Source organism: Epinephelus moara, chromosome 24 (assembly GCF_006386435.1).
Source record: "Epinephelus moara isolate mb chromosome 24, YSFRI_EMoa_1.0, whole genome shotgun sequence".
Lineage (NCBI taxonomy): Eukaryota > Metazoa > Chordata > Actinopteri > Perciformes > Serranidae > Epinephelus > Epinephelus moara.
In genome coordinates, this window is record NC_065529.1 from 49,165,853 (window position 1) to 49,184,436 (window position 18,584).

Sequence of the window (18,584 nt, forward strand, 5' to 3'; positions counted from 1 at the left end):
AAACTCCTGGCTGGGGCTTGGGGATTACTTGGTGCTGATTGGATATACTCAAGGCGGGATTTGACGTTTTGTAAATAACAACATGGTTATCGTAGATTAGCTGGGCTAACCATTAGCTGTTAGCGGTGTCTGTAATAACTTCGATCACGATCCGTGAAAAAAATATTTTTTCCAGCGGATATCTTAGTTACAACATGATTGAGCTAGCAAAGCAGTTTTGTGTTGCTATGCTATTCAGTTTTGGGAAATCACGATGTCTAGAAAGCATCAGTGGCTGCAGCTGACAGGGACAGCTAACAGCAGCAGTAAAGCTAACATCAGGACGTCATCTGTTAAAAGCCTCCTGTTGTCGGATACAACATGAAACTACTCCAGTTAGCTCAATCATGTTGTAACTAAGACATCCGCTGGAAAAAATATTTTTTTCACGGACCGTGACCAGAGTTATTACAGACACCACCAACGGCATCCCTACGCCCCTACGTCGCCCCGGTCAAAATGGTCGCGCAACGATTACATCACATACAGAGCCCGGTAACTTTACAACTTAACTCTCCGCTCTCTCAGTGGAGACAGGGCGGTTGAGAGGGCCGAGCGAGAGGACGTTCCTGTAGTAGTTCCTGCCCCCCAAGTAGTACCAGGAACTTCTTAAGTGGAAACGGGCCTATAGCAATATTTGCAGATTTGCAGATGACAACCAAGTTTAACCTCTCCCACTGGCAAACATATAGGAGAACTGGGTGGCCAACATGGAAAGGCAAATGGCCCTATCTAGAGCCAGTGTGTGGTTTGTCCGTTCTAGGGTACTGTAGACCAACATGGCAGACTCCATATAAGAGGATCCTCTCCATGTGTAGATATAATTGCCTCCTTCTAAGGTAACAAAAACACGAGTCTTATTTTTAGGTGATTATAAACTAATGAAAGCACAGTTATGAATATTATATCTCATTTCTGCCAATAGATTCCCCTAAATCCTACACACTGGACCTTTAATACTCTGAATGTCGTAGACAGATCCTTTAAGAACTCTTTTTAAAAATACTATTGGACAAATTTAATTTAGACCTGATGATTAGATGGCACTAGGTGAAAATAGGAGCACCAAAGTAATTACATATCATCCTGAGGAGAACATGAATGTCTGCATTAATCTTCATTTCAATCCATCTGATAATTATCAGATATTTAAGTTTAGACCGAAGTGGTGGACCGACTGACAGATGTTTGCTGTAATTTTCAGAACACAGCACGATGTTCTCCATGTACTTGTGTTTGTTATTTTGTCATCTTGTGCTGACCTGTTGAATGTGGCTGCTTGTGAAGAGCGGCAGCTTGCTGATGATTTGTCTGATCGCTGAGCTGCGAGAGAGTCCGACCAGAGACTTGCAGGCCAGGGCACGGATCAGGTCTGCGTCTGTAATGGGCATCTTCACCGACAGCAGGGACAGAAGCACCTGGGGGGGGGGGGAAGGTATGGGAGTGAGGGACGGTCAGTGACACTGGGGACCGACATACTTTTATTATCTACGTTATAGCTCCTTTCATTCGTACCTTTATACCATTGTTGTTCTGCACCAGTTGCCACATGTGAGCCAGCACTCTGTTGTGGGGAGCGGGGGGCTGCTGGGGGTGGAGGGACGGCCTAAGGGGGGTGACAGCAAAAGCACCCACAGTGTTCAGGCTCTGGTCTGGAGCGCATACACAGTTTATTATCACCTGGGGTGGGACAGGGGAGAAGAATCTGAGTTAGACTGCTGCACAAACTGATGACTGTCAAGCTTGTGTGTGTGTTTCTGAAATAGTTTCATTTAATAAACTAATGAAATAAGTTAAATCAACTGATAATAGTATCTGTGCCATGTTCCTACAGAGTTCTTTTGTTTATCAGTGGGGATTTTACTGATAAGAACACTGTTATTAGGTGAAACCATGAAGCTTTTTTAGTGTGGTTACTGCTTACTATGTCGAGAGAAGGAATTAATTTTCTCTTGTATGAATCTTATTAGTTTGGGAGGAATTTAAACATAAACCAAAGAATTAGACACATTATAATTTGGACCTGATTATGGCACTAAGAGTTATTAGAAATCATAATGAGAGGAACATGAATGTCTGCACCAAACTTCATCAGGACCTGTCACTGAAAACCGCAAATGTTACCTGCTGGTGGCGCTAGAGGCAAAGTCAGAGGATCACCATAGCCGGTATGACTGATCCTCTGGGAAACATGAATGTGTCAACAAAAGTTCATGGCAATCCATCCAATAGTTTCAGTCTGAACCGACATCGCCATGCCACTTGCGCAGCGTACAAACAGTATCAGTTACTGAATGAATCCATCTGCTCACCTGTAGAGCTGACTTCTGGATCTCAGCATCGTTGACGAACACCTCGCCCTCAGCGACTCCCAGAATGATGCTCATACCTGCAGCGGACACAAGAGACACATCGATGCACATCCAGGACAGAAGATGCACGGGATGAATTTCTTAGGGAACCGTTCTACTGACCCACAGTGGAGACAGGCGACCTGGCTTCATCCAGAACCTCCACAGTGTCCGCCAGCACCAACTGCACTTTAGGAACCACCATCAGGATGGCCAGGATGTCCAAAGCATAACGCACAGTGTCACTCCTGCACAGACAGACAAACAGATACAAGGAGAGGAACACAGAAAGTGAAGAAAAGGGTGCAGTTATTTTATTCCTGTATTTGAATGCTGTGTGATATTTCTAAAGTGAACGGAGGTATAACTTCATCACATTTCTTTGCTTAACCTTAAGTGACCTTCCCATGATTATTACTAACTACTAAAGCGTGCATGCAACTTTACCTGCCATAGTAAGTCCTCCAGTCACAAGCTGTAGATATGAGCTGCAGCATTAAAGGGACACAGGACAGTTTGTAGAAAACCTCTACTGGTTCCCAGTGGAGCTGAGGCGGCCCACACTCGATGAGAAACTCCATCATCTCAATAATCTGCTCTCTGGTGTACGTATACGCCTGGAAATGAGAAGCCACACACACATACATACAGTACGGGGTTTATATGTCAGAAGATGAACACACTGTGTGCTTTATGAGGTTTATCAGTTCCTTTTGCACATTTCTGACACACAGGATGATGATAAATGAACCAGATACCTTATAAAATGGCTGCTGGGGAACAATGATGCCTCCATCTGACGAGTGCAGAGACTGTTTGACCTGTTCAGCCTTTACTGCCAGGTGGGCCTCAAAGTACCTGAACACATCAATGATTCATCAATGCTCCGTGATATTCTATGTACCTGTAAATACATCGGTGCTTAAACATGCTTACAGCTGCAGGTACAACGAGTAGGTACAGTTATATATCTCTGATGTAGTTCTTCAGAGCAACTGCAGTGTGTCTGCATGTTGTGTCAGGGAAGACTTTAAACCCTTTTATAACATCTGCAAGAAGTAAATAAAAGACTAATAATCCAGATCTATTCATTTAGTTATTGCTGGGAATTTAAGTTTAGGAGGATTTTGTGATATCAAGTAGTGGCGACTGCAGAGTACAACCAACTTCTCGTGAGAATTCCTTCAGTGTTCATTGTTCACGAGGTTTTAGTCTAATTGTCTGCAAATCTCCATAGACAATGACCTGCTCCCTACATGGATATAAATGACTCATTCTAAGGTAATGAAACACGAATGATTCTTATCTTCAGGTAAAGAGGACATCGCCACTGAAGAAAACATATTTATCATATTCCATTTCTGCCAGTATATCCCTCTAAATCCTACACACTGGACCTTTAACATTACGCTACATTAAACTACATACAACATTTCTAAAAAAGCATGACAACTGAGCAATGCTGGCCTGAAGTCAGGATGCATTATATATGTTCATATCAAGTGACCACCTTCCAGTGTTTGCCATTAATTCCCTGGACTTCGTAATAAACAAAAATTATAGATTTACTTGCCATTACAACATAAAAAGATCTCTAAAGTTGTGTTTTGTGACGTTGCTTCTAAAAACTTTCTCTCACTCAGTTAGTCAGACGTATGTAACGGCTACATCTGCCTAGCTACTGTTAGATAATGGTCTAATATTAATGGTCTAGTATCAGTGCCTGTTACCCAGCCCAAGGTAGATAGAAGATAAAGACGAAATAACGCAGTACCAAGTGGTATCGAAACATTCTAGACCGTCTCTACTCCATGCCAGATCACCGAACTTTCTGTTGCTGCCATTTCCGGAGCTGCTCTCCTACTGGTGAACGGTCAATTCAACGCCTGCCTGGTTAGCACGCCTTAACACAGCAGCAGCAGCTAATATCCAACCCAAGTTATTAATGTTCCCAACAAATACACACAGACAACAAAACTCTAACTCTATTGTTGAACCCCTTAATGACTGTCAGGGAGCATTAGCTGTGTGATGCTAACAGTTAGCGCTTTCGCTGTGCTGTGTGTGCGGCGTGGTGTATTGACAGAGTTTGCAGCTCAGCGTGCCAAGATGCCACCAAAGGGTTTAAAAGTATGGCTATACTACACACTACTCCGTTCACATTATGGCTACTGAATGAAGTAATGGTATCGGTATCACTTTAAGGGCACTGGTATTGATACTGGTGTTGGATTTTTAAAATTTTAGTCATTATCCATCCATTCATTACAGTACCTGCGCAGGGCCATGCAGGTGTGTTTGGCTGTCTGTCGGTTGGAGAAGACCTGATCATCACTCATTATGGACACCTCATTCTCTGTGTTAAGGATCTCCAGAGTACTTATCTACAGGAAGACAAGGGGATGGTTAAGACTTTTATAACAGGTACCACAGTTAATACACCACTAATATACTGTTATTCAAAATGTAACCTGCTCCACATTTAAATTATTAAAAGGTATAGGCTGCAGGAATTATCGGTTACTGTTTCTAAACACAACGTTCAAACTTAGCTCCTCCTACCTACACTGCAAGCTACTGTACTATTGTTGAAACAAGACATTTGCTGTGATAGAGAAGTGGATACTTTAGCAAGCTAACTACGCTAATCACCAGCACTTAGCTGTCCAACAGAAAGACTAGGCTTAGACTTTATTGTCCCAGTGGGGAGATTCTTCTAACCAGTACTATACATTATCAGACAACAGCAGAAACACAGCACACAGTAACAACATGGACAACATCACAGTAACAGCACACACTCAGGCCTGTTCAGCGAGGCCCATTATTTAAGGCAGATATGGCTGCAGGGATCAGGCTCTTCCCAAAGCGAGCCCTTCTGCACCTCTGGGCTCTGTACCTGTGCCAGGAGGGCAGTGGGGTGAGGTGGTGATTGAGTGAGTGTGAGATGTCCTGTTCTACTGAGGCAGTGATGCGTGCAATAGCCCTGATGTTTAACTCTGTGAGGTTGGGTGTGGGGAGACCAATTATCCTGGCAGTGGTGATGGTGATGTGTGTGAGTTTGGCCCTGTTAATAACTGATAACATGTTAGAGAAACAGGTAGAACACTGCAGAAGGACTGGCTGAATAATGCTCTGGTACACCAGGAGGAGGAGACGGAGGGCGTCATATATTCCTTTACACTTGCAGATGGCTGATAGTGTTTGGTGGCTCCTTTTCTGATGTCATCAGTGCGCTGGCTGAAACCGAGTCTATTGTCCAGTGTCACTCCGAGGTATCTTTCGCTTGGCATTTCACCTCACTATATTTGTGGGGGTTTTTCCTGACCTCATGTGAGCGCTGTTATCGGCTGTGGGCTACACGCAGGCATGCAGACAAATACACAACCACACACTTCTAGTGGGTCATAAGTTATGATTGAGAGGGATTACTTTTGCATGAGTCTGTATACTGTCTTTTTAATCCTGCACAGCAAGCCTTTGAGGCAACATAAGCTGAAAGATTTCACACTGACCAGGTTGACCAGCCTGCGCAGGCCGTCCTGGTGGTCGAAGAGCTGCAGCACCGCTCTGAAGGAGAAGGAGATGGAGAAGAACATGGTCGCGTGGCAGACGCCTGAGGCGTGGGACGACTCCAGCAGCCACAGAGCGTAGGACACCATGTCTGACAGCACGCCGTCTGGGAGCGTGCACACCTACAAAACACACACAAAATCAGATAAACCTTAACATGTGTGAAGATGCATCCGGTAATTTTTTTTTTATTACCATGATCATAATCTTGATTTATCTTTTTTGTCTGTTGATAAACTGCTTGACTAATTGTCCGTTCCAGCAACAGTCATTCTAACCTTAACTAAAAATTAAACCCTTAACTTTAAATTAAGTGCTTAAAGAAAACAGCAGTTTTGATATACAAGATCATCTTTAACTGAAGGTCTAATACTCAGACTAGCTGTGTATGTGTTCATCTCTCGTCTGTGTGTGAACCGTACCCTCTCCATAGCATCATGATTGTATGCCAGGTAGTACAAGCAGAGTGAAACTCCAGTTGCAGCCATCGAAGGCCGCGGGATCTCCAGCAGCTTCTGCACTCCTCCTTGAGCGATGAACTCCGCTGCAAACTTCTTATGGAGGAGCAACGAGGCAAGATACTAAAGACACAAAGAAGAGATGGACTCAGTTCATGAGTAATGTAGAAAATGTGTATAGCTTACTGTACTCATTTGTTCATTTTGGAAAAAACAGATGATTGAGAAATCTGATTTTAAACCAACAAATCTGAATCAATAAAGAGGCCGTTTAACACATCATACAACTAATCAGGTCCCACTGAGGAAACATTCGAAGTCAGTGAAAGCATGTTTCTGTACAAGGCTTTTTAAATTTGTTCACACCAAAAAAGATGTGTTTGGCCATTACATGGACTGCTGTAAGGGTTAGAGCCTGTGGCCATCAAACGCTGTAGTATCCTAAAATGTCTGTTGATATGACTATGTGTGTTGTCCCTTCACTATTCACAGTTAGCTTCCCTTATCAGAGATTCCGTAGTCAGTTAAATTTAAGACTTTTTAAGACCTATCTAAAACTATATAAAATGCAACTGCCTGCTTTTCACTGTGATACTTGTCAAAGAATGACAGCAAATCAGTACGAAGGAAAAAACCTATAATTACTCAATAAGTACATGAATTTCTTGACATTCTTATCAGTACCTTCAAGCTGTATGTAACAATACTTTCTGGAAATATAATTAATCAATTGGCCCTTGTGGATGGCTGGTTTAATTGATAATGACTGATTTCAGTTGATCAAAGCTGTTATTAAAATGGACTCATCATAACGAGCTGATGTAGCTGTGACCTGATGTTCCTGTGGCTGACAGTAAGTGACAGTATTTGCTGCAGGTCTGATGGTGCTGACTCAAACAGCCTCCTGCAGCTCAGTTCACTGTCACAACAACCGCACCATGAGTTTAAAGGTGCATAACGTCTCCTGTCAGCCCACAGTCACACACAAAGTCTGTAGGTAATGTTACTGTAATGTGCAGCAAGCAAGAAAAATATTAAAGATGTTTGTAAATGGAAATATTTTTTATTCTTTTTGAGTGAACTGAATTCGGTGTTTTTTAAGACTTTAAGACCTGCTGATATCCTGCTACCACAAAACACATTTGTCAAACCACAACCTGGTGGTGTAAATGAGACTAGTGAGAACAGCAGCACTCCACCCACCACAGTTTATCTTATCCTTTACACACAGACACGCTCCTCTGTGGGGAGAGGCTGCAGGCTGGGTGACTAGCTGCAGAAACAACTGCTTGGCTGCTTAAAGGCTGAATCACTACTCATGTGTCATCTTTTAAATTACTATATTTACAAAGACAATTAAGAGGTTTGGTTTGTAAAGGAAAAATAGAGCATGTTGTGTCTCTAACAGAAAATACAGACCTTTTTACTGAAGTTTTTAGAAAATTGATGTAAACAAACCAATAAAACGTTCAGGAAATTTACATTTCACTGTGTGATGACAGGGTTGGATGAAATGACGGAAGATAGCGTGCCAGGGCAGAAATGTGTCCACAGGTAGAGATTTGACAATACTGTTTCAATTGCAGGAGCAACACGGGGCAGACTAAGGAGCAAATCAGGGCTGGGCTTTCACGTGATCTCATGAATTCAGCTCACAAGGTAACATGATTTCAGCGGACATGGAGAAGGAGAGTGAGGTTGTAACTAAAGAAACCTGTAACACTTAAAATTATTGTTCTCAGGAACCTGAAAGCTTTCATTCTGAAAGCCTTTAGCTTCACGGGTTTGAGCCTTTAGTGTTTAAATCAAGTGTTGTTTCATGTGATGCAGTTTTTTGTTTTGTTTTTATGGAAGTTGTAAATAAAAGAAGAAAATAAAATGTTATGAAGTACACTATGGTTATTCTAAATCATTTCTAATTGAATTTACAGAACAATTACTGTATACTGACATATACTGTTAAGGTGATACAAAATTACACATACTGTGGTACAAGCATCCTGTCAAATCTATCTGAAACACCTATCCAAGGCATACCTGAGGTAAACATACAATTGTTCTTGTTTCATTTTTGGTACATATACATGCATCGTCTCATTTGAAAGGTAACACCCTGTTTTTTCCCCCATTAGTCAGAATCACTGTAAGTGCTTCGGTCATTCGGCTACGTGTCGACATACTAGATGAAATGTTTTATTTTTAATTTCGTCTGAATATTGTCTTGAAAAAAAGATGCTGCAGATGACTTGAACTGAGCGGTATTATCTAGGAAACACAATGGGACCATAGCATGAAGTCTCACCTAGTCCAGATTCAAAGTAGATCATCAAAAATAAACATTTTACACATGTTTGTCTGAGGTTTTGTCCAGGCGCTTTTCAAAAAAAGGACGACAAAATAATGTACTGAATGCGTGAATATGAGTTAAACAAGTTAACACAGACAGAAATTTCAATTTAGGAGCTTACTGTTTATGAAAACACTTCTAGAAAACCTAAATTGATAAGAAATACTTCTTGAAACAACAAGAGGAGAGATTTGTTTAACATTTATATTCATTTATAACAGTCTGTGAAGACAATAAGGGGTTAAAAACTCCTGTGGCAGGGAGGAGTGTCACTGACTACAAGACCCAAAAGCCATCGGGCCAATTGCTGGCCAATGATTGGCTGTAAGGCCACAAAAAGTAGTGGGCACTTCCTTCAACACAGACGCTCCTATTGGCTCAAGTGAAGTGTCAATGAAAAGGTCAGGAGTTGAGCTACCAATGTGACACTGAGGGGTCAGCATATTTACAAACAACAGGAAGAAATAATGGATAATATGTGGAGAAATATGAACATCAAAACGATGCAGCTGCAGTGTGTGGATATCTACGGATGTAATAATGTGTTTGGTCTAAATAGTTTGCTGGATTTAGATCGTCTGGACCTTTGGAAGTGTATGAGGACCGTTTCTCTTAGCATAATGTCGATCTGTGAATTACAATAACGCTTCATAGGAGAGTAATAACTGTTTATTTGATTGCTGTTTCTCTGACAGAAGGGTTTATTGAACCTGCTGTGGTGGGTGTATCTTGAAATGGTCCACATCAACTGAACCGCAAGGAGCGTAGCTTTCAAACTATAGGTGATATGAGTAAACCACTTTAACACAGCAAATACAGCAGCTGTTTAACATAACATAATCATTTAATAAAACCTTACACAGGGCTGCAGATGGGACATGGGATTTCTTAGAGGATATAAGATTTTTGTCATATCGCCCGCCTCTGTGTGAGAGTTTAATTTGTCTTTTAATATAAAAAACAGAGTTTACTTGTATCATTTGTGTTACTTAATTGTGTTAAAAATAAAAAATATAAATAACTCTACATTACTTGTTTTGGGGCTTTTAAGAAGTCTTACCAGGAGGGCATCAAAGGTGAGCTGGACATTTTTGGTCTGCCTGAGGTCGATGTAGTTCATCAGCAGCGACCGGGTGTCCAGCTGCATGAAGACGGCGAGCAACTGAAGAGCACAGAGAGAAAAATCATTGACCTTTCAGTTGATTTAGGAAAACTGAGTGTCAGTAAAATTAGGGATTAAAATATGGAGGGCTGAAGACAATCAAAGAGCCCACTGCCGTCTGAGGACAAATACATCTATGCTGGTTATGGAGAAAAACATTTTCATGCACAAACACGTACGATTCATTTTAACTACTGGTGTTGTTGTGTGTATTATCTGGCGTGTTGTTTTTATCTGTCTCACCTCCTGGTAATCTCCAAGCGGTGTCAGATACTGCAGGATGAGCCTCTGCTCCATGGCAGGGCTCAGAGGTGAGAGGCTGTAGTCAGAGCCGATCACCATGGAGCTCATCTCAGACCAGGAGGTGCTGCTGGCCGGCTGCTCGCTAGAATCGTTTCTCTCCACCTCCTCCTCCTCGGTCCTGCCGGAGGAGGAGGTGAAGTTGAGTTTCTGCTTAGCCTTTCTCCCATTCTCCTTTACAGCCCGTCTCCTTCCTCCACCTCTTCCTCCCTGCCTGTCGTCCGTCTCCCTGGAGGCAGAGTCTGGCCTCGCTTGGTAAACAAAGTCTGGAAGCAGTCGTGTGGAGCTGCTGCTGGAGCCGCCGTTCTTCTGGGCCGAACAGAGCAGTGACAAAGGTTTGGAAGTGGCCTTTGACACCGACCTGCTGCTCTCTCCGTCTCTCTCTTTTCTCTCTCCCTCCTCTCCCACATCCTCCCCCTCCGTCTTGTCCTGCTGGTCTGTTGAGATGCTTGAGGTTTGAGTGGCTTCAACCTGAGAGTCCTGAGGTAGATTCTGGGGCGTCTTGGCAGGACTATAGTGACACTTGGCCTCTGCAGTTTGCAGCTCGTGCAGGCGCTGAATCATAATCGGTACCTGGATGTTCAGAGGAAACAAGTGATGTTATTGGAGTCATAAGAAATTTTTCAAGACTGTGGTTGGTGGTTATTTTAGGCTAATAATCTTGTTGCCACAGCTAACTCTGCTACATTTATAAATGTTAACAGCTTCTCCATCAATAAATTTCTCCCTTCTGGGGAGACAGGGGATAAAAAAGGGGAAAATATATGTTTATTTCTTCATTTTTGTCAGCAGAGCAGTTTGCCTCTAAATGACACCAAAACACGATACAGACTCTCGGCATGGTTTTTTATAACATGACTATTTTGGTACAACATTTATCCGCCAGTGTGGCGAACAGTAGGGCTGCACATAATCACAATATTATTGAAAATACAATATGACCAAGTGCAATATCCCAAAGGCAGGAGCTGCAATTTTTAAATAAAGGTAAAATGTGTCCTAAACCTTTACAAATGAAGCAGTGTGGTGCTACACAGATGCACCAGCCTACAAGTCATGTTCCAGATGTAAGAGAACATGCTTCTTTGGTACCACATCATCATCATCATTTTTTCCCTTTTCATGAAGATGAAATGAAAAATGACCATTCACAACTCATTTTGCAATTCAAATATCTGTCAGAATAATCACAATAGGATTTGTTTGCATATCGTGCAGCTTTAGCGAACAGCCTCCCAAGATTTACTTGCCAAATGGAAAATCTACCCACATTTGGTGCTTGACGAGTGTTTATTTTGGAGCCTGTTTCTCAATTTAAAAAATCCTAATTAAAGACTATTTTCTATCAAAGGAGAAACGTGTGATTTACAGAGCAGATGCTGTAGAAGACAAAAAACCTGCCATTTAATTTCAGTTGGACTCTAACATCCTCCATGAGAACAGGAAAACTTTTAGTAAATAAAGAATTTGGTGTGAAAACTTTTCAGACATCAGCAGCAGCTGATATGCAAACTTTAACTTGGGGTGAACACAGTATTTGGAAAAAGGTGGAGTGGTGCGCTGAATGACAGAATGTTTGTTTCTGCATGTGTGTGTGTGTGTGTGTGGGGGGGGCGCACCAGCAGAGCGTTCTCCTCTCTATAGCTGGCTGCCACCTCCTGGTTGCTCATGGCTCTGGCCAGCAGGCCGGTGGCGTAGATGCACAGCGGCCGCTCCGCTTCACGAGCCCAAGAGAACAACTTCTCCACCAGACCTTCCTGTCAAACACACACAACAGAGCGGAGCGGACTCATTCACAGGTGATCAGAGGCACAGTGGAGAAGCATTACTAACACTTTGCTGTAGCATCTTTACTGTCACCTCAAAATGATAATAAACCTAAAATAGATTACTGTGTTCGAATGAATCACTTGTCTGAGACTTCTTATGGACAACTGACACCTTGAGCATCCTGATGGCTTAAGAAGTTAAACTGGATTCCATATAACTGCAGTATTTATCTAACAAGTCACTGTTGCTTTCATGCATTATTCCTTACTTTCTTGCAGCACTACTAGTCAAGACATGCTGCAAAAATCCTTACGCCACCTGCGATACTCTACTGATGTTTTTATTCTCCTTCACTGTGCACTGTCAAACAAAGCCCAGCCATCTTTGACACACAAGTCTACAGTAAAACTTTTGAGGTTTTACCTTCTCCTGGAAGACAACGGCGGTCTCCAGGCCCGGCATGATGTTCTGCAGCAGACGACAGGCGGCTGTGTTGAGGCTCAGCTCTCTGCTCGTCATTATATACGTGTCCATCAGCTGCGAACACATCAAAGCAACACAACTTTATTCACTGACAAATATAAACAAAGAAATCGTCACGCTGAGATTATGCTTGTTTGTATTAAAGTTATTTATTTTCAGAAATCTGTCCGAATATTTTTAAAATAATGAAGTGAAACAAAACAGTAATTCAGTCTTACCATCAGACTGACTGCTTATTTCTTTGTCACTGTATATCGTAAATGACCTGCCATTTGCTGCTTCTTAAATACATTATAAAAATTGGGTGGATATTTGTCCAAACACATTGATTTGTTTTAATAAGAAACATGAATATTAGAGCCCAAACAATTATTTGAATAATCAGTCAGCTATCAATAATTTATCAGTCAAACAAAAATGCAAATCACTCTCTGGTTCTAGTTTCTCAGGATTGTCAGTCAGATAAAACAAGACATTTGAAGATGTCACTCTGGACACCGGGAATCTGTGATGGCCTTTTTTCCACAATTCTTTTTACATTTTACAGACTTGATTTTACAAAAGAATCATCACTTTAATCGAAAATGAAAATAATCCTTAGTTGCATATATGAATATACTGTATGTGTTTTATTCCAAACATTCATAAATATTCATTATAGGGAATAAAAATTGTCATTACATCCCCCAAAAGATCAAGAGATTGTGAAGTATATTTACTTGCAAGTTTAAGAATCATACACACGCTCATCCGTCACACTTTGGTGCACACAGCCAACACAAACCACACTGCACAATTCAATAAAATGTCAGCAGTCCTCACCGCATTAGTGAAGTCATCATTCATAAAGAGCATCTTCAGGAGTTGTCCCAGCATGCAGTCTGGGTCTGCTCGTCCTGCAACAGTTAAACAGGAGTCACAAACTCAACAACTCATCACTGAGATTAACAGAAGCTTCAGTTCAGCTCAATAAAACCCAGACTGGCACATTTACTATGCAAAAAAGCTCAAAGATGACCTATGATATCACATCAGGGACACAAATGCGGACTTTGAACCAAAACATGGTTTTGAAAGCATAAAAGATGATAACCTGGATGACGGTCATCAAACGGATCAGGGTCTGCTTTGTGATACTCTCCAGTCTCCCGCTCAATCAGCTCAGAAATTCTGCAGGAAACACAGAGATGAGACACACTCACCTCCTTGTAAAAAATAAAAACAGAGGCACAGAGAGGTGCACAGAGAGGTCCAACATCAAAATCTGTTCATGCTTATGTAATAAAACAAAAAACACTAAGATCACAGCTTTTCAAAAGCTTACTTGGTGAGGATGGACACCAGCCGCTCTGTGGTGCCGTGCTGCGCTTCTTCCCATTCGTCAAGCAGCGTGGCGAGATCGGCCTTAGCATCCACGGACATGGCAACCACCATGGCAGCTGACACGGCAGCGGACACGGCAGCGGACAGGGCAGACGACAGGACGGCTGACACGGAGGCCGGCGGTTCCTCTTCTGGGGCAGACATCGCTGCCTGGAGGACAGAAGAAGGTGAGGAGGAATAGAAGGAGGAGAGACAGGTGATGAGGAAAGACAGAAAAAGAGTGAGGAAGGTAGAAGGAAGAACAAGAGGGAAAGCTGAATCAGTTTCAAAAGCTGTGCATGTATGCTACAACCATCAATCGACATGAAATATGTGTACACCTGCACCATGTGTCAGTGTTTGCATTAAATGTGTAAGTACTAGATTTTAGATTTGTTTTGTCGTAGTTATTCACAATATTGAGTTTTTTATAAATGTGATTTGCACAAAAATTACAAAATAAAATTTCTTAATTTCCTCCTTTTACAATAAACAATGTCAGGGTCGGGTTTTGCTGGAGAAGAACTAGTTTGTACGGCATGTTGTCCGATCACGTCAGCTGTTACACCAAAAGCTTTAACAGCTGTTCAGAACAGCAACTCTGGCAAGCCGGCTGTCGGTAATCATTTATTGAGTTCCAGCAGAATCAAACTGTGATTGAGCTCCAGTTTGTGCTTCTCAAGTATCATCACTCACTCATTCTTGAGAACTGCGACAAAACCTTAATTTTTGTGGGGTGGTTTTTACTCTTCACTTGGGCTGTAAAATATATTTTAAAAGATTAAAAGCTTGACTATTAAACCTCCTGGTGATTTATTTTTTCTTCAACAGCATACACGATGGATGTCAGAAGGTCAGATCTGACAGAGCTGACATAAAGTAATATATTTATTAATTTCACAGGAGTCGTAGTGAGAGGCCGTTATATTTTTCAAAGGTGCAAAGAGTTCTCTTAATGCTGATCAAGATACTCATTTATAAACCATACTTTTTATTTCGTTTTGATTTAGAAGGGCTGTAGAGTTTAAGTGTTATGTGTGAGACACACCCGGTAGTAACATTTATCAAAAAGTAGAATTTGAGTAGCATTCATGTCTTTTAGGAAAGCAGGAAGTGAGACAAGAGTCTGTGATGTAGCTTTCTCCTTTTATACCTGATTAAATTATGTTTTTGTAGAACTACAATGGAGTTGACAAATATCTGGGACACATCTTTAAAAGGTAATCTTAAGTGCTATATTGTAGGCAACTGGACTTGATTGAGTTTCTTGACAGCGTTTCACTTCTCATCCAAGAGGCTTTAAGTCTTAACTATTAAAACTTAAAGCTCAATCACAGTATGATTCTGCTGAAACTTGATAAATGATTAATGACAGCCGGCTTGCCAGTGTCGCTGTCGTCGAGGTGAAACGTCTTCAACAAACTCAAGCAAGTCCAGTTGCCTGCGATAAAGCACTTAAGATTACCATGACATGGATGACGTAGAACGTTCACTGACATCTTTAAAAGGCCAATGTTTTCATAAAAATAAAAAATTAAATATATGTAACTGTTTGACTTTGTGAATTCTTGTCTGGGGCAAAGCTGTTTTATGACACAGGGCACATTTAAAGTTTTAAAGAAATGAAAGCAGATCAAAATAGTCAATAAATCATTTTATTTAATCTAAATAAATATTTAAAAAATAATATTTCACTCCAGACTTGATAAGTTATGTGAAGTTGTTTGTTTTTTTAAGGACATGATTTGTCCATATTCACAAGAATGTGTGTATAGTTTTCAGACAAATGTAGTGCAGTACAAAGCACAGTTATTCCCTCTGAGATGTAACGGAGTAGAATTATAGAAAAAGTATAAAATGGAAATAATCAGGTAAATGCAAGCACCTTAAAAACAGTACTTAAGTAAATGTATTCAGTTACTTTCCACCACTGGGAACACAGAGCTGAGGAACACATTGATGTCTCCTCTTTAAAAACATCCTCTCCCTGTTTGATAAGTTTAGTTTCCTGATACTTACCCGCAGTTGGCTGCGTGTAGTTCGACGCTGAGACATCACGGAGCAGGCTGTCAGATACTAAAAGAGATTATTACAGAGGGAGATGTCTCCGTGTTGCTGCTGTGAATCCACACCACCACCACCAACAACAACAGGTGTCCTCTGGTCAGGACAGCTGCTCATCAACCGCTGCTGCTGCTGCTGCTGCTGCTGCTGCTCAGAGGACACTCTCTGCTCTGTGCTGTGAGCTCAGCTAACGCGGCAAGAAGGTGACAGTTAGCAAATTTAGCTAACCACCGTCAGTTCCCGCCGCTTCCTTCGGTTCACCTGCTTTTCTCTCAGTGTTACAACCCACACATTCCCCTCCCTGTGGTCAACGTTAGGGTCAGTTACAGAGCAGCAGTGCGGGCTGAAAGCTGCCTCATGTCAGACAAACAAACAGCTTCAGCTAGCAACTTCACACTGTTTCAAATGTGACACACTCACCTGAAGAAGAGCTTCCTCCTCCTCTTCTTCGTTCTGCTCCTCAGCTCAACTCGTCGTTTCAAGAAGTTCCGCTAAAATGTGACGGAAAGTTGTGAACGAAACAGCGCTGACATTAAATGTTGTGGGGAAAAGTATCACGTTTATTTTCAAAACTTCTCCCGGCGGCTGCGCGCTACGTCACTGAACGACCGTCGACGTTGGATGACGAAAGACGGCGAGCCCGCTCATGGGACTTGTAGTTCTAAGAGGTAGATTTTTAGATTTGCTTAGCGTAGCTCATCAAGGGTGAAAGAAGTATTCAGATCTTTTACTTTAGTGAAAGAACCAAAACTACACAGTGGAAATTCTCCATTACAAGTAAAACTCCTGCATTCAAAACCTTAAATCAAATCAAATTTATTTATAAAGCACATTTAAAACAACAGCTGTTGAACCAAAGGGCTGAACAATCATGAGTATAAAAACAACACAATAAAAGAAACACAAACAGGTAACACTGACAGAAATGCCAAACTCTCATACAGAGTTAAAAACCAAAGAATAAACATGTGTTTTAAGACGTGATTTAAAAACAGGCAGTGAGGGGACAGTCTGACATGCAGGGGCAGCTCGTTCCAGAGTTTGGGGGCTGCAACTGAAAAGGCCCAGTCTCCCCTCTGCTTTAGCCTAGATCTGGGCACAACTAAAAGCGACTGGTCAGCAGACCTAAGAGCACGTGGAGGTGCATGAGCCACTAAAAGATTGGACAAATAAAGGGGGCTAGCTCATGTAAAGATTTCTAAACGAAGGTTAAAATTTTAAAATCAATTCTAAAATGTACAGGGAGCCAGTGAAGGGAGGCCAGCACAGGAGAAATGTGATCTCTCTTGCCTCTTCCGGTTAAAAGGCGAGCTGCAGCATTTTGAACCTGCTGCAGTCGTGAAAGGGAGTTCTGGCTAATCCCAACATAAAGGGCATTGCAATAATCCAGACGGGTAGAAATAAAAGCATGGATGAGTCTTTCAAAGTCGTTAAAAGAGAGGCAGGACTTAACCTTAGATAAGAGCCTCAGTTGATAAAAGAAAGATTTGACAACTGAATTTATGTATTTATCCAAATCAAACCCACTGTCCATGATCACACCAAGGTTTCTGACGGATGATTTTACCATGGACTTACATTGCTCAGGTCCATACTGGGGCCAACACAGGCACTACTGGGTCCAAACATCAGAATCTCAGTCTTTTCTTCATTAAAACTTAAAAAATCTAATGCCATCCATGCTTTAATGTCTTGAAGACAGTCCAGCAGTGGCTGGAGGGTGCCATTTTGTTTTAAAGGCAGATCAATGTGTGTGTCAACTGCATAAAAATGAAATGCAATGCCATGTTTTCTAAGAATTGAACCCAGGGGGAGTATACAAATGGAAAAGAGGATAGGCCCAAGAATGGACCCCTGAGGCACTCCACAAGGTAAAGGTGCTGAGGAGGACACACAAGCTTCTGTCAGTCAAGTAGGACCTAAACCACTAAAACACAGTTCCTTTTATGCCAATATGATGCTCTAGGCGAGCGATAAGGAAACTATGATCCACTGTATCAAAGGCAGCTGACAGGTCTAAGGGAAGGGCAGAATTCCCTGAGTCGGTGGCGATTAAAAGATCATTAAAAACTTTCAAAAGTGCTGTTTCAGTGCTATGACAGGCTTTAAAACCAGACTGGAACACCTCGAGAATACCATTTGAATTTAAGAAGGACTGCAATTGAATATGCCATCAGTGTGTGCCGCTGCAGCTGTGATGAAGGTGAGGTTTTACTCAGCCATCCCATGATGTCAGTCTGCATGAAGCAGCAGCCAACACTATGAGAGGAACTTCATTAGTCATTTAAAGTTACGTATGATGATGTTTCACAAGACTAAACTGAATTTAATCCTGGTTTTCGTTTGAGAATATTAGTGCTGAACATCAGCTGTTAGCAGTTTAGTTAGAACAGTGATGTTATCTGCCTTCACAGTCCCAAATATCTGTAAACTCCAGTGATGTTGCCTTCACAGTCCCAAATATCTGTAAACTCCAGTGATGTGTGTCTCCAGAGGAATAGAGTCTGTTTCCTAATGTAGTCTTATTCATAGAAAAAAGACTTGAAATGATTGAAGATGAATCACACAGAAGAAACAACTCAGGTTTGTGCCATAAAGTACACTGTCAGGAAGTCCATGTTTAATGGTGTGTGTGTGGGTGTGTGTGTGTGTGTGTGTGTGTGTGTGTGCGTGTG

At 41.7% G+C, this 18,584-nt stretch overlaps 1 protein-coding gene across 3 annotated transcripts in view; it reads right to left on the reverse strand.

Annotated features, from left to right (window-relative positions):
* LOC126385739 (DDB1- and CUL4-associated factor 1-like) overlaps positions 1-16,495 on the reverse strand; it is a 31,145-nt gene extending 14,650 nt beyond the window's left edge. For 2 of the 3 annotated variants that reach the window (XM_050037650.1, XM_050037652.1), the window contains exons 1-18: positions 16,330-16,495; positions 15,865-15,921; positions 13,808-14,016; positions 13,577-13,653; positions 13,306-13,379; positions 12,424-12,537; positions 11,850-11,987; positions 10,174-10,803; positions 9,829-9,930; positions 6,386-6,544; positions 5,906-6,085; positions 4,665-4,774; positions 3,149-3,248; positions 2,838-3,007; positions 2,514-2,638; positions 2,352-2,428; positions 1,555-1,719; positions 1,302-1,457 (exon numbers count right to left, since the gene is read on the reverse strand). In XM_050037650.1, coding sequence (XP_049893607.1) covers positions 1,302-1,457; positions 1,555-1,719; positions 2,352-2,428; positions 2,514-2,638; positions 2,838-3,007; positions 3,149-3,248; positions 4,665-4,774; positions 5,906-6,085; positions 6,386-6,544; positions 9,829-9,930; positions 10,174-10,803; positions 11,850-11,987; positions 12,424-12,537; positions 13,306-13,379; positions 13,577-13,653; positions 13,808-14,016; positions 15,865-15,900 — 2,622 coding nt within the window. In that variant the 5' untranslated portion in view covers positions 15,901-15,921; positions 16,330-16,495. The remainder of the gene's footprint in view (positions 1-1,301; positions 1,458-1,554; positions 1,720-2,351; positions 2,429-2,513; positions 2,639-2,837; positions 3,008-3,148; positions 3,249-4,664; positions 4,775-5,905; positions 6,086-6,385; positions 6,545-9,828; positions 9,931-10,173; positions 10,804-11,849; positions 11,988-12,423; positions 12,538-13,305; positions 13,380-13,576; positions 13,654-13,807; positions 14,017-15,864; positions 15,922-16,329) is intronic. The other variant, XM_050037651.1, reaches the window with a different exon arrangement.
* Between the last annotated feature and the right edge of the window lie 2,089 nt (positions 16,496-18,584).